The 15,544-nt window shown below is 46.7% G+C and overlaps 2 protein-coding genes across 3 annotated transcripts in view; one reads left to right on the top strand and one right to left on the bottom strand.

Annotated features, from left to right (window-relative positions):
• Nucleotides 1–615, top strand: part of kcnip1a (Kv channel interacting protein 1 a) — a 42,331-nt gene extending 41,716 nt beyond the window's left edge. For both annotated transcript variants that reach the window (XM_076046648.1, XM_076046649.1), the window contains one exon: nucleotides 227–615. In XM_076046648.1, the coding sequence (XP_075902763.1) occupies nucleotides 227–274 (48 nt within the window). In that variant the 3' untranslated portion in view covers nucleotides 275–615. The remainder of the gene's footprint in view (nucleotides 1–226) is intronic.
• Nucleotides 616–1,885: 1,270 nt separating this feature from the next.
• tlx3a (T cell leukemia homeobox 3a) lies at nucleotides 1,886–6,320 on the bottom strand. The gene is made up of 3 exons (XM_076046647.1): nucleotides 4,879–6,320; nucleotides 3,605–3,842; nucleotides 1,886–3,115 (listed from the first exon to the last, which is right to left on the bottom strand). The coding sequence occupies exons 1-3, from the start codon at nucleotides 5,312–5,314 to the stop codon at nucleotides 2,932–2,934; spliced, it is 858 nt and encodes a 285-aa protein (XP_075902762.1). The 5' UTR covers nucleotides 5,315–6,320; the 3' UTR covers nucleotides 1,886–2,931.
• Between the last annotated feature and the right edge of the window lie 9,224 nt (nucleotides 6,321–15,544).

Below are 15,544 nucleotides of genomic sequence, written 5' to 3'. Positions count from 1 at the left end.
GTTCTGTTTTTGCACCCATCTGTCTCTCTGCCTTACTAGTCTCACTGTAATGGCTTTAAAAGATGATCTCTGCAGCTTTTTAAACCGAAGCGCTTGTTGCCTCGGATATTTTTACGGCCTTTGACTGCCCCCTAGTGGCCAGTAAACCGAATTAAACGCTCGTTCTCGGATGAGATCTGTTCTTCCACTCAGCCTGTGCCTCATTTTGTCATCTTTTCTCGTGCAGGACGAAAACATCATGAGGTCTCTGCAGCTTTTTGAAAATGTCATCTAGACTGCCGGCAACAGTGAGACGACGCGTGGGGTGAGCGAGCAGAGAGGGCGGGAGGAGGAGAACAAGGAGGAAGAAAATGGAGAAGGAGGCCTCGTTTCAACCAAGCTGAATGCGTGGGACAGCTGGAGTGCGTGGAAGACGTCTCAGATGCGTTAAAAAACCAACAAAAAAAACCCAAAAATTCCTGAGACTTTTCCTTTGACCTCTTGCTGCCTGGCTACTTTGTCTCCGTCTGCCGTGTTTGTCGCTTGTCGTTGCAGTTACTGGGACGTTGTGTAAAAAAATGCTGGTTCTGGCCCTCGCGGCCAAACATTTCCATGAAATCTGTCTGCTCATCCACATCGCCAGGCGGGTCCGGCAGGCCTGGAAGATGCTTCGCAGCTGACGTCAAACCAGCGGCAGCTCTGTGCATCCCAGGCCTAAATGACCACCCGTCGTTATCATGACTTTTGTGTTTTACAAACGACTAAATGTGAGCAATATCATGTCGCATGAGCAGCAGCAGGAGCCAACGCCTGCTGGCAATACGCCCCCCCGCTGCTTTGAGGCGAGCAGGGCTGGTTTGATTTGACCTCATCCAGGTTGTGGATGTTTTATCTGTCGGCAGCTTCATCCAAACCCCCCCGTTTGTTTGTGAGTCCGTCCGTGTGAGTTCCAGTGGTGTCCGGCAGTGTTTCAGTGTTGTACCGACCCGACTGTAGATATTTGACTGTTGTTCTCCTTGGCTTCTGGATGTAAAGACTCATTCCTGTCCCTGTTTTTTTTTCTGATTCTCTGCATATTATTCCGTCAAATCAACGATAAATGCAATTATTCTATCGTTTTTTTAAAAAAAAGTGAGGGTGTCAGTTTAAAAGGGGGGTTTAGAGAGATGCAGGCGCGGGGACATGCATGTGTTGGGATTATGTCTTGATGTTATGTTGTTTTTTTTTCTATTTTCTTTGCCTGAATAATGTAATCTAGCATGTTCCTGGACACTCGTTCAGCTCTGGGGCTTCAGGAGGAGAGTTTCATCACTGGTTCCGTCTGTCAAATAAAAAAAGAAACTCGGCGTGACCGAACCTTTCACTGTGAGGGAGGGACAGGCAGAGGGAGCGGGAATGAAAAAGTGAATAAAATGAGAAATAGACAAAAGTGAACTTTTTACTGACGGAAGGAATGGAAGCCATGTTTTAAACAGGAGCCATCACTTTGACGGAGAGGGATCCGAGCGACACGGTTGTAAATGATTTGCTGTCATGCCCATTCACTGTGCTGCTCTGCACTGTGCTTGTGTAATCAAGAAAAAAAAAACAAATTAACAAAATCCTCACTGAGTTGGGTTGCAGCTCGGCTCTAGACAGACGGACAGACAGAAAGACAAATTAGATGGCTTGAAACTGTCCCAGTGAAATGCTGTGTGTATTTAAATATTGTATAAAATCATTATATTTATCAATAAACTTTTCAGGAAACAAAAGTTGTCAGTGGCTGCTATTTTTTCTTTGCATTTCTTTACATTCTTGCTTTTAGAGCTTTTTTTTTTTAATTAAACAATTGCCTTGAACTAAACTTTTTAATGCTGCACCACAAAAAGCATGGGCAAAAAAGGAAAGAAAATAGAGCCACAAGAACAATTTATAGTGTTATTTACACATTTACAATGAAAGTACAAAAAATGTTGTACATTTTTTCTGCCTGGGTCCCAGAGGGAGAGGCCCACAAATAAAGCAAGATAATGTGCATATGAAACAAACAGAAAACATCATCACCGAACATGCATCACTCCCTTTATTGCCCAACTTACAGCCTTTTTCATATTTTTCACTCCCCCCCCCCCCCCCTACTTTAATCCTGACATCTGTTTCCCCATTTTTATTACCGCTCATGTAAGGTTTCTATCCGTAATACAATACTTTGGGCTTTTTCTCATGGTTAAAAATGTTGTTGCATCCAATCCCAATTCATCCAGGTGTTGTGCACACATCAAGATGCTTGAATCTGCTTTTTTCTTTATTTCTGCGAAAACACTTTTGTTCTGTGTTTTCATAAAATAGCAAGAAATCAGTTTAAAACTTCAAAACACAATTATAATATAATCCTGTGAATTGTTTTTTTTTTTTTTTTAAGTGGCCCTTACTGGCCTTTTCAGAATGTCGCAAAAGTGATTTTCTCTGATCGTCGAGATGACTTTGTTGCAAAAAAAGGAAACTTTCACAAAACAATCACATTGCGCCCCGCTGTGGAGTATATTTGCCCTTTCCAGATCTAAAGGGCAAATTTCCGACTGAGTCTTATTCCACTTAAAAGAAAAAAATAAAGCATGAGACAAGTCTGCAGGACAGACAGGGTATTTTCAAATCACAAAATTCTGCTCTCTTTTTGGATTCTTGGAATCTTGTGGATTCTCCACAGTTGCAAGTTTCGCAAAGTTCCATTCCAGAAAGATTTCAGCTTCACTCACCATCATCTCTGGTCCATCTTTCACATCCACTTATCAAGTGTGAGGCATCCTTCAGGTCCCCGCCCCCGCCCACTCTGTTCCATCATTTTTTTTTTCTCCATTTCATGGATTTAAAAACCATTTAGGTTGTCCTCAGATGAACCGCAGCGGGCCTGACCATCTTCCCCCGGGGACAGAGAAGAATACTTATTGATAAAGAGCGCGCTGTGTGGCCCTACTCCCTTTCCTCGGCCCAGGGTTGGAGGTTCTGCAGGGCGTACAGGGAGGAGTTATGGGCACACAGTGGGTCTGACACCGCTGATTCGCTGAGGGACTTCTGGAGGGCGGACTGCTGCAGCTGCAGGATGAGGCGATTGGCCTGCTGACGCTCCGCTTCCCTCTCCTCGGCTGTCTGTCTCCTGAAAGAAGACGGAAGGCGGTGAAAAAAGGGTATAATAATGAATAATTAAAAATTCATGGTCGGCAATAAAATTCTAAATTTGTCATGTAAATAATGCATCATAAATAAAACAAAGGATACGTTAAAAAAAAGACTGGTAATTTAGAATGTGAATTAGGACAAACATCAAATGGCTTTCTTTTTTTTTGTTGCTTCCTCTAAACGAAAAAACAAACAATAAAGCTGAATTAAAAAAAATAGATTGCACAGATTTTAAAACAATCTCGTAGGGGAAATTAATAATCAATAAGAGGTCGGTCATTTCCTCTTCCGTGTCGACCAGGTCAATTAACAGGAAATTGCGCGGAGGCTCGCCTGTCAAACATTTTGAGTTTAGAAACAGGACCAATAAGACGGTCCGGACTAAATTATCCCGAACCGGACCTGGAACGCAGTGCAGGTGAGGAATCATTAAAATAAACTCTCCTGCTGCAAACTCCATACCGACCTCCACTTGGTCCTGCGGTTCTGGAACCAGGTCTTGACTTGCGCGTCCGTCATTTTAAGACTCTTGGCCAGGGCCGCGCGCTCGGCGCTGGCCAGGTACTTCTGCCGGTGGAATCTCTTCTCCAGCTCGCAGATCTGGACCCTCGAGAAGGACGTGCGGGGCTTTTTCCGTTTGGGGGGCGTCCGGTTCTGGTACGGGTGTCCTATCCGCCGCGTCACGGCGAACGGCACCAGAGCCGCTGCAGGGAGGGAAACAGAAAAAAAGGGGGGAACACCGGTGAGGGGAAGATGAGATTTCATCCAGCAGCAAACGGATTAATTCACTTCCTACTCTGTATGGAAATTTAAGGCCATATATCACAGATATCCGCCCTGTTTGACAACAATTCCCCGTTTAGACTGTGTAAGCCCCGTGTGAAAAATAGGAGTAGAAATTTATTGAGAAATATGAGTCTGGTCAAAGTTGGAGAAAGGACAATTATGAATAATAAAAAAAAAAATAGGCTACTCATCACAGAAACAGATACTCTGGGAATCGTGATAATTACAGAGGACATTTGGCCTGTTGGCCTGATTATTATCTTCTTATTATTGGCCCGTAGTTAAAAGAAGGTCTTTCTTGATCAACCGTTTGTGTATTTTGTATGATACACTCCTCCAAAACAGTTTTAATTTTTTTTTTGTTGCGGTTTTTCTTTAAAAAACAAAACAAAACAAAAACCAAAAAAACAACAAAAAAAACAAAAAAAACAATTTCCTTAATAGAGAAAAAAAAATACAGGGCCAGAATAGATACTCTTTCATTAATACATGTTATGGGAACTAGGAGGCCTAAATTGATTGTCCAGGGGTTTATTTCTTCTATGTGTTTATTAAAATCATTAAAATAAATTCAAATTATTTAACTTTATTGTTGACACATCATTCCAATTGTGATTACAATAAAAAAAAAACTTGCAATGTTAGGTGATATATTAAACGTGAGTGAAGAGAGCAACACAGTGTGACGCCTTATTCTGTAAATGTGTATTCTATAAATTATTTAAATAATAATAATACTCTATAATTATAGCTTTGTTATTTAACATAATAACAAACGATAAAACATATATATATATTTTTAAATTAAATACTTCTTTTTAAATCACTTCATTTGGCTGTGAGCAGTCTGACACTTTGACACCGTGGTTGTGTTTTTCTGAGCTCTCACAATCCAAAAACACTAAAACATGAATCCAGAGAAGCCGCGCAGTGTGTCGCACCGTGCTGACCCACCTGATATCCTGTCCTTGGCGAACCTGTTCCCTATCCACGGGAAGCACAGTCCTCCGAACCCAGGCACCGCGCTCTGCACCGGGTTCGGAGGTCCAGGGCCCGCCATGGGTCTGTGAGCCGGCACACGGATCACGCCCCGGCTGCCCAGACTCCTGTTCTCGCCGTACGAGACGGAAGCCTCCATCGGCGGCATAATACCGGAGAGGGAGATGGACAGCGCGGTGTAGGACGGCGCGCTGGCCGCGGTGGGGCTCCCCAAACTGTAGTAACCGTCCGCCGCCCCGGTGCTCACGTCGGATCCGCTCTGTCGACCGGCCGTGCGGCCGCTTTCCGGCTCGCTTCCGGCCCCGAGGATCTGGTCGATGCCGAAGCTGATGGGCTCGTGCTGGGCCGGCTTCGGCGGAGGGCTCGCGGCGCTTGGTGCTTCTTGCTCCATTCCCGTCGTCGATCTCGCGGAGAGGATGGAGGAAGGGAGGGAGAGAGACGCGGGAAAGAAAAAAAAAAACAAAACAACCAAACTTGACGGGATGTTGACGGGGGTTGGAGGGAGTCACAGCGGGGTAGAAGTGTGACGAGGCGTCGCTGCCAGTGCGTCCATGGCTCGGTCCAGCGTCCGGACCGCGTCAGTCTCCAGCAGGCCTCTTTCCGGAGGAATGGCTCCTCTCCTCCTCACGCCGTGGCTCAAAGTTTGATGGGCGTTCGTGGAGATGTGACGCTCTGTCCTCCTCCTCCTCCTCCTCCTCCTCCTCCTGCTCCTCCTGCTCGGCGCGTTAAAGCGCTCAGTCTAGCAACTCCGTCCTCCTGCCTCCGTCCTCCACCGTTCATTGGCTGGCACCGGAGTGACTGATTGAATGTTGGTGGGGGTGGGTTGGGGGTATAGGCCCACCGTTTGGCATAACTACAACATACAAACGGGCGTCATCCCATATATGCATATAGCTAATATTGTATTTTCATTGTTTGGGCATAAATACTCATCATTTCGAGACACATTTTTTCTTGTTCTCTCCGTCCTTGTGATAAGAGATGGGGAAAGAAGAAGGGAAGTGACAACTTTATGGAAGTTGCCTTTTCTTTTTCTTTTTTTTTTAAAGAAAGGAAAAGAAAAATGTAGCCGTGATCTCCAGGACATCGTTTTTCATTACAGGCGTCTTGGTGACGAACGTGAAGTATTTTATCCTTTGGGCCAAACGATGTTTTTTTTTCTTTCTGTCATCTGTCAGTGTGTACGCACGCGCCCATAAGCGCGTTCACTGTGGACACTTCGATATGTTTAAGTGACAGATGATGTCAGATGGGAAAAAAAAGGAGGAGGGGTGGGTGTGGGGGGCGATTGCGCGCATATCGTACGCTGATGAAGCGATGCTTTTGCCACTTTTCCAAGAGCCAAAGTGCGCACATCCTTTCTTTTAGCTGTCAGCCGTCTCACTCTGTGTTATTTGAAAACTGCTGAACAGCATTTTGCCACAAACGTTTTTAAAAGGAACAAAAATGGAGAATTATCAGTCACGTTACTCTGCATTCAGTCAGCATTTTCTTTTCTCACTGTCACCAAATGTTTTGAGGGCTGCATTTTCTTTCTTTCTTTCTTTCTTTTTTTTTTTTAAGTCTGCGTGTACATGGTTGTCTAGTGCTGAAACGTCGTTTAAAGCTGCAACCAGGCAGAACAAAATAAAAGCATGGGCACATTAAAATCCAGATCTAAATGTCAAATAATAAATCCACTTTTACAATTCCTATAATTATAATATAGGAGCGCTGTAATTGAAACATGTTTACTTTAAATGCCATTTAAAAACAGAACAGATTGTAATTGTATTGAAAAAGAGTGATAAAGTATTGAAAGAAAAAAAAAACAGTGCGTAATTACACACATACCAAAGCCATTGCGTCTCCCCTTTAGAATAAAATGACTGCGGGGTAATTGATGTTTACCACCGCATCTCCGCACCAATTGAGCTCTGCGTGGCCATATGTGTTCCTGGTAGCCAGCGCCACATTAAATGGCCTGACAAACGAAGGCCATAGGCTACCTCAGATAAAGTGTCTGAGCCCGGAAAGCTGCTTACCGCTTAGATTTGATGTAACAGGCGCCCAAAGTGACCGGATAATCACATTTTCACTAACTTGTCTCAGGGACAGGACAAATGTGCGTCGGCTTTGGAGGCGGCAGGTGGCTTTTTAAGGTATCACATTACACCACATTAACCAGCCACTGACAAAAATGTTCATTCAGTGACACCGGAGAGGTTCCACTTGACTTGCTATAGTTAAATCCCATTTTTGTTTCGAACTAATTTGTTTGAATTTCAACGTTTTATTTTTTTCCTGTCCAATTTTCTTTGCGCAGTTTATATGCAGTCTTAATTTTCTTTTTCATAAGCGACGCAGTAAAATTCCCACAGTGCATTTCAAATGACGTAAAACGACTCAAAAGAAGTCAGTCCTGATGCAAAAATAGACCTCGTGCGCAATCCAATATATATTTTAAATATTGCGCAGCCGCACCTCGCCCCTCACAATAAAGTCTTATGAGGCAATATGAGATTGGACAAGGCCCGAGGTGTTTGTTTGGCAATATGGACAGACTCTGGGTGTTGGCCGCTTCACCCCCGCCATATGTGTGCTCACCGGTGGCTTTTGATGGGGGAGAATTGGTCTGTTACAGCTGACAGCTTTTATGAACGTTTTTTAGGTTTCTCTCGATGCCATTAAAGGGAAAATAACACAATTCTCCATCAGGAAAAAAGCCCCGTCAACCTTGTTGAACGAATACGTAAAATACAACATTTCTTAACAACCTATTGACCGTCGGTATGGAGTAAAAGTGACTTATGAAAGTTTGAAATATTCCCCCCCCCCCCCCCCATATTCTGACTCGCTGCGAGGTGAATCCCCCCGAGCGCGCTCTGAGCATACGGGATCCCACCGCTTGCAGATGTTGGGTGTCAGTAATCCGGTGTAATCCAACTATTATGAGCGATTATGACACATTAGCCGTGACCTGCCGGGATACCAAAGACACACCGGCTTCTCATAAGGCGTCACGAGGAAGCCCCAGCCCGCCTGCCGGCATTTATGAATTTATGGACGGCGTAAACGTTAAAGACAGCGCTGGATCCCTTTATTGCCGCATGATTGCAACAGAAAATGTGAAAAAAGGAAGAAAGGGAAAAAAAGATAGCATTGAGTAACCGCCGCACAGGCCTTTTAAAAAGCAGACTTGAGGTTACAATAAGTGGTTGAGGCCAACGTAGTTAGGCCTTTAAGACGGTGTTTCTGCGGAGCCTGGAGCGGCGCGTGATCAATCAAGACGAGCATCAATCCTCATTCCCTCCCCTCCACCCCCTCCACCGGCAATAAAAATGCTGACACTATGATTCAAAAAGTCCCCAAAAGAAACGACAACAAAAGAGTGAAAGAGTGCGATTTGTTTGAGAAATTACCACTTGATCTGCATAATCGGGGGGCCGCGGCTGCAGCTCGGTACCCGGGGGCTGCGTTTTTATTGCGCGTCTCCTCGCCGTTATCAATTTCAGCAGCGCGCCTGACTTTTTAAAAGGGGGACGAGGCCGGCTGCTTCTGAATAATGAATGACACGCTTTTATATTGTCGCTAAAGTGCCCGTGATGTTACAATATGAAAAGGCAGCGGTAAGTAATAGTGCATTTAAAGGGGATGTAGTGTATTATTATGATGTGAGAGAGGGAGGGAGGGGAGAAGTGGCGGCGGCGGGGGAGAGAAGTGGGAGATGAGTGGAGAGCAGCACCCAGAGAGAGAGAGAGAGGGAGAGAGGTGGAGAGATTGTTTTATTACAATAAGAGGAGATGAGTTTGCCTCGCAGCGAAATGGGGACCAGTTAATGAAACTTTACCGCAGCTAACGATTTCCCCTCCCTCGCTCTGGAAAAAAAAAAGAAAACCCGCCCTTATGAAATATTTAAACTATTTAATATAGGTGGTATTAAGCTGAAAGACACTGGCATCGGCCATCTGACAACATTTACAAGCGGACTGATTTTTAAAAGTTAGGTAAACAAAGCTTTACTGCCCTCCTTCTCTCCCTCCCTCCAGCCCCCCGCGCGCCTCCCGTACAGCGGCGGCCCTGTCGTAAATCACGCTCACATTGAGTGCAATATGGAGGAAATGTGTTTAACTGTCGCGAGACTTGATTTAGGCTCATTTACACTTTTATCCATACCGCGGCGCGCGTCTCTTCACGCGCGGAGGCAGCAGTTTAGAGGGTCATATCAATTCAAAACCCGGATTGCCCATAATGGGAGGGATAGCCGAGCTGTTGGAGCAGCAGTGTGTGTCTGGAGGAGTGGAGGGAGGTGGTGGTGGGGTAGATAAGGTTTCATATTGACATGCTCAGTGGGATTGTTGGATGTAAGAGAGGAATGAGATCCCCCCATCAGGGACCCATGTCGGTCATCATCGCAGGGCCCTGCCACTGGAGCGCCGCTCAGTGCAGACACACTTCATAAGGCCAACTCTTAAAAATCTCATAAATAATGTAAAATGTCCCTGCATGTGAACATCACACAAAAATGTTCTTACTCTCATTTTTCCAATAATTTTCCCGATTTGACTGACCATATTATGCAAAGTCCATTCAATTTTTACATACACTGGTAGTCTGAGGCACATGTACCCCTTCCGGCCAGGTGACCTCTGACACGTCATCCTCACCCCAACATTGTACAGTGACATTTTAAAAATCTTTGAAGGTCCAGTTTAGTAATATTTCATTTATTTTTTTTATTTTTTCATCACTCCACTTTGCAGACAGTGTGTCCTCAAACAGTTCTGGGAATCGGCCCAATCAGATGTCGCAAAGGCCGTTGATGGATTCCGCTCCCAAATTTAGTGACAACACCTCCAGCCAGGTGGCCGCACAGTGTGTCATGTTCCTTCAAGACTGACTTTTTTTTTTGTCCCCTTACAATGGCCCAACAAAGCCAAACCAAGCATAGGGTGAAATAATGCCTTTTTCCCCCAAGCTTTTTCTTTTTAGGATAATTAATTGTGCCAGGCTCGACTCTATGATGACATAGAAATATCACGAAATAAAAAGAATTGAAGCCTTTAATAAATTCTTGTTGTCATCCTTAAATCTTCTCCTCAGATCGTTGCCTCCTGATGACATAAACGCAGTATCACAAATGTCTGTGACATGGAGGGAAAATCAAATAATGGAGGAGACGTTCAGTGTGATTTCCTTGTACACAAATCAGTCAAGGAAGCCTTCTTCTTCTTTTTTTTTTTCTTTTTTTTTTCATTCTTCCGCCCCCGCTAGTAACAATGTGAACACCCAACCAAACTGAGCCAAATATATGGTGGATATTTGTTTCAGCGAACAACAAATTCTTATTGCATTTACAGAACCGGCGCGCTCGGACTTGGCGTTTGAGGGCAGATCGTGTACGCCTGTCTGATGGTTGAACGCATGGCTGCCTCTTCACGCTGGTTTAAAGTCGGGGAGGGAGGCCGAGGGGGAGGATGGGGAGGAAGAGAGGAGTAGGAGAGAGGGGAGTGAGTAACCGCACGGCCGGGCGGCTCGTGGGACGGGCCGACGGACTTGGATGTGAGAGAACCAGTTAAAGCATTAATGGGGATCATTTGGGGCTGATGATAATGGAGCGCACGGCTTTGGTTTTGTACGAGAGGATCCTAATGGCTTCGCCTAGTCTTAATTTTTGTTTGGTAAATGCGAGATAAACTCTTGGATGAAATCTTTGTCGAACTCTGAGGTTTTGCTTTGCTGTGTTGTTTTTTTGCTGAGGCATATTTCGCCGCTAAGCACACTCGGTGGCTTTCGCACGGGGGCCTGCCATCGACAAAATGACTAATGCAATTAATAAGTGCGTGTGACTGCTGTTGCCTTAATGACTTATGACTGATTTATGTGTGTGTGTGTGTGTGTGTGTGTGTGTGTGAGCAGGACAGGCGAGTGTGCCGCTGAGTGTTTGTGCTAAGCGCAGCTGAGTGGCCCCGAACGCCCCTGGACGTGGCGCTAATGTGTTAATTCATTACTGCTTGTAGCCGGCCGCATTGTGTCAGAGGCGCGTTTCCCCGTCTCCCTCTGCCCGCGTCCTCTCGCGCTTCATAAAAGCCGATTATCCCGCGTGTCGCCACCGTTCCACCCATTCTCTCCTGCCTCTTGACCTCCTAACCCCTCCTGTTGCCTGCCCGCAGGGCGCCCACGCGGGGGAGGGAGGTGGAAGGGAAGGGGGTGGAGGAGGAGGCGGGGGTCAGGGGACCAGCTGCCACCAGCCACGATGCTCTGGTGCCTGGCAGAGGGAGCTACTCCAGCACCCTGCTTTGCGGGGCCTTCTGGCCCCTGAGGGTGGAGGGAGGAGGGGGACACCAGGCTCATGCCACCAGCCCCACCTGTCTGGCCCCAGGCGCAGGAGTGTGACCGATTAGATGCAGTCAGATATTCACAGCCACACATGCCCATTACTGCCGGCTGACCTCAAACGTGTCATCCTCCCAGCGGCTCCGTCCAATGAGCTTTTAAAACCTTTCAGTGTTCTTGTATTGTGGAAAAAAAAAATCCAATATTTTCAAACAATAGTGTGTCAATCAGCTCCCCCGGACTGACTGTCCAAGTCCATCTTTTATGTCTGTGGCCTGATCTGCTCTTCTAAAAATGTAAGCAAAAAATGGAAATGAGCCTTTTGTGATGTCACAGAGGGCATTTTGAGTCACTGATGCTTACTCAGGTGTTCAGTTAATTCTATAAAATGTAAAATTATTCCCAAAACCTGGAAAAGTTCCAAGAAAGCAGAGTCTTTTTAGGGAGAGTGAGTCTGCATTTTTGCATTGTAGTTTTATAGTTTTTGAGCCTTGCAAATTGATTGTGCAAGGCTCTTCAATTTAACCCTGTGATACAAAATCCACATTTGAAAATAGCATTATTATTATGTTTATTATTAATAATAATGATAATAAATCTGTTTGGAATAAAAAATATCCATTAATTAATAAAATAAATCCATTTAATGATGGGGCCATACTGAAAACCTGCGTCACGGAGGAGGAGTTTTCTTGGTACATATGCTCTCCTAAACACGATATACTCTTTGACTTCTCCTGTGCGCGCACACACACACACACAGACACACGCACGCACGCACATCCAAACACACTGAGGCACTTTGCTTTGAGGCGTGAAAGAGCGAGAGCTAAGTGAGGCCACTCCGGAGCACTATTCTCTATATTGATTTCCCATTATCAGACCCCAGTCCCCGTGGAGTCATTAGTGCCGGGATCAAACAGACAGACAGAGAAGGAGACTAATACCAGTCACTTACACCAGCACGGGGAGATCACCTTACCTCCCTGAGGGTAGGAAGGCCAGAGAGGAGTAGCAGAGCAGAGGAAACGAGGTAGGGGAAGGGGCTGGGGGGGCGGACGAGTGCAGTGGGCGAACAGATGGAGATGGCAATGTGTGTGCGTGGAGAGAGGGAAAGAGAGGGAGAGAGAGGCAGGAAGGAGGTGGGATTTCGCAGTGGAACGTTCATGGGCAAATGGAAGACACGCTTTGATCACTTTATTTGGCCATCCTGGCCCCTTTTTTTTTTTCCAGTTGCCTTGTCTTGCTCTCTGATCTTCCTCTCTGGGAAGCGGTCATGTCGAGCCAAAAAAGAAAAGAAAAGACAGTAGTAGAAGAAGAAGAGGAAGATGAAGGAGAAAACAACAACACCAAAAAACAATCGGGTGCCTTTTCTGATGAATTTAACTTTCCGTCCTCCCGCTGCAGTGTGACTTTTCTCTTTGTCCAACCTTGTAAGAGGGAGCCAATAAAGCTCCTCGCCCTCCTCGCTGTCAATAATTTTATGGTAAATGATGCGATGATGAATGGTTTTCATGTAGCCGGCAGCTGTCCCCCACACACCGCAGAGAGGGACAAAGACAGAGGGAGAGTGAAGGTGGAGAGAGAGAGAGAGAAAACCGGCAGTGAAAGAGGAATATAAAATGTGAGATGCTCATTTCGGTCCCTTGCTTCATAATTTCTGTGGATGTATTTATTCTCTGTGGATTCGGGCGGGAGCAATGAATTCGTACTTTGAATCAACACCATCCATCTTATTCACTTCTGCCTGACAGTGAGCCCTGGAAGTAATGGTCAGGCTCTGCTACACACACGCACACACGCGCGGGCACAAAAACCGAAGCACACGCACACACACACACACACACACACACACACACACACACACGTACATGACACAGACGGGGGGTGACCCTTGCCTGACCCCCCTGCTGACCCCCAATCTGTTCCCCAACCTCACACCACGAGAGACCGGGGGCACACCGGGAAACGGGGGGCACACACATGCTTTAAGACACACACACACACGCACGCACGCACACGCTGGCGCATCGCGCAGTGTGCCATGTGACGGATATTTCCTCAGACAGTTCCATGTGTGTGGGCAGCGTGCGTGCGGACGAGACGAGTGGAGTGTGTGTGCGTCTGAGCGCGTGCGGTTGCCATACCCTCTGCCCCCTCCCACTGGTGTTAATTGATTCTTGGTGCGCGTTGCTGATTGGTGTGAGGACCCCCAGAGGCGGGCCCACTTTCCACCGCTCGGGGCCCCCCCCCCTTTCACGTTTCGTGCGGCACCTCTCGCGCTTGAACGAACGAACGCGCGGCTTGGACGTTGACCGCCCATGACAGACGTGTAATGGCGAATCTAGACACACTATTCATTATTTAAATGTCTATTAAATATTGCGTTAAGTAAACGTGGCTGAGAAAGGCAACCACTTGCATGTACTTGCATGTGCGCACACACACACACACACACACACACACACACACACACACACACACACACACACACACACACACACAGGCTTGTGTCTTTCAGGGGGTTTTCACACCCCGATAAAGAGGAAGCTGGCTAGCTGACATGAGCAGATTGTGGATCATATGAGATGATTCACGTAGAGGGGCGGGGGGGCGACTGTGTATCTTAGAGGAGATTCATGAACAATAAAGGTGGGCATAGGTGTGTGTGTGTGCGTGTGCGCTTGTGTTTGTGTGTGTCTGAGAGGGAGCCAGAAAGACAGTAAGAGAGATGAATCTCCGGTTATTAATTTCCAGCCGCGGCCCCTGGGTGAGATGTTAATATAGGGCTGATTGTGACTAATTTCTTATTAATTGCCATCAGCGATTACACAGTGGCCAGTAATGTGGCTAATTTGTTGAAATGAATTTGGTTTTCGTAGGCATTTTAATTGCTGCAGGTGGGCAGCCGCCTCGGCGCGCGCTCACTTTTTGTTTTTCAGCAGGAAACTTTGCAAGTTTGCGCCTCCTCTGTGTGCCTGTGTGTCAAGTATTCGTGATATGTGAATCATCACACTGATGCATATCACCGTGTCGGTGTTAAACATTTGTGCTTGTGTTGCCGTTTTTTTTTTGTCTCCTTGCTTCCTGTCTCCCCGCCTGTGCAGAGGCATGTTTTTGTTTGCGAGCGTCACTGTAAACGCCGCAAGATCGAATTCATCAGCTTTTCATGCATCCTCCTCCTACCACCCCCTACCTCCCCTCCGCTGTATATATCTCTACATGCTCATGATCATTACGGCCGGGATGGAGGGACACTTTAGCCGCTGCCTTTTGTTTGTTGAATGTTTATAGCTTCCGTTAGCGCGGGCTCAACGACCACTGAGGAACCAGTAGATACAAAATCCAAATCCCCCCCTATAAAAGAGGAGATGCCCTCTGGGCAGCCATATCTCATAGTTGGCCTGATTTAGTGGCAGCCGGGAATCTGGGCTTGAATAAAGACAGAGACAGCGAGGGCAGAGTGGGAGAGAGAGGAGAGAGGGGAGGAAGAGATAGCTCCCCGCGTGATAAATAGCCCCGGCTCTCTCTATTGCATTAGCCGTCCGGGCCGATAGATTGCGAGCCCAATAGACCCAGACGTATGCGATTGGTTTCTCATATAAAAGTTGCATATTAAATTCCTTCACAGGACTGTGTGCCCCCCCAAGCATGAAGGAGGGAAGGAGGAAATGGGAGCGGGGAGGAGGGGGAAAAAAAAGGCGGCGGAAAGTGGAGAAGGGGATGGAGGAGTGAGAAAGAGGCTTTTTATGAGGGGACGAAAAAAACAAGGCGGAAGGAGTTGGAGAAGGAGGCTGGAGAAGGAGGCTAGTGGTGGTGGTGGTGATGCTGGTGGTGGTGTTGGGAAAGATAATGGTTGGAGGAGGGGGGGGGGGGAGTAGCTTGATGGCGGAGAAGAGGAATGATGATGTCACGTGTTTAATAGGTCCGTGGATTATTGGTGGATGAGTGCGACCGGGCGTCCATTTAATCAGTATTGCTTCCCAAAGAAGGCTCCTCTCCCGCCCTTCCTCCCCCTCCCGCCTCCTCCTCCTCCTCTCGTGCGCTCAGCCGCTCGCGCCACGTTAACGACCTCTCTAATTGTTTCCAGCCTCATTAAGGTGCTGATGTTTTAATAGTAATTAATCCGTCATTTGCCGACACGCAAACCCGGGCCGCCGAGGTTTGTTCGCCGCCGCGCCGACACGCCGCTAATGCAGTAGCCTCGTCAAAGGAGACAATATCCCGCTAATTTAGCTCATCACCGTTAATTGGTTGTTAAGTGCCTTTAATTACCAGGCAAGGCTCTGGGATTTTAGGATCTGCG

Source organism: Nelusetta ayraudi, unplaced genomic scaffold (assembly GCF_046127955.1).
Source record: "Nelusetta ayraudi isolate G7.1 ecotype Tasmania unplaced genomic scaffold, CSIRO-AGI_Nayr_v1 ptg000090l, whole genome shotgun sequence".
Taxonomy (NCBI): domain Eukaryota; kingdom Metazoa; phylum Chordata; class Actinopteri; order Tetraodontiformes; family Monacanthidae; genus Nelusetta; species Nelusetta ayraudi.
Note: the sequence above shows the minus strand (reverse complement) of the source record. Positions and strands in the feature narration are given on the sequence as shown.

What these genes read in the sequence shown, in the direction of transcription:
- tlx3a (XM_076046647.1), bottom strand. Translation starts at nt 5,314, where the DNA reads ATGGAGCAAGAAGCACCAAGCGCCGCGAGCCCTCCGCCGAAGCCGGCC. An exon ending in CGCCAAGGACAGGATATCAG is followed by an intron (nt 3,843 to 4,878) that starts GTGGGTCAGCAC and finishes CCCTCCCTGCAG; the next exon opens with CGGCTCTGGTGCCGTTCGCC. An exon ending in AACCGCAGGACCAAGTGGAG is followed by an intron (nt 3,116 to 3,604) that starts GTCGGTATGGAG and finishes GTCTTCTTTCAG; the next exon opens with GAGACAGACAGCCGAGGAGA.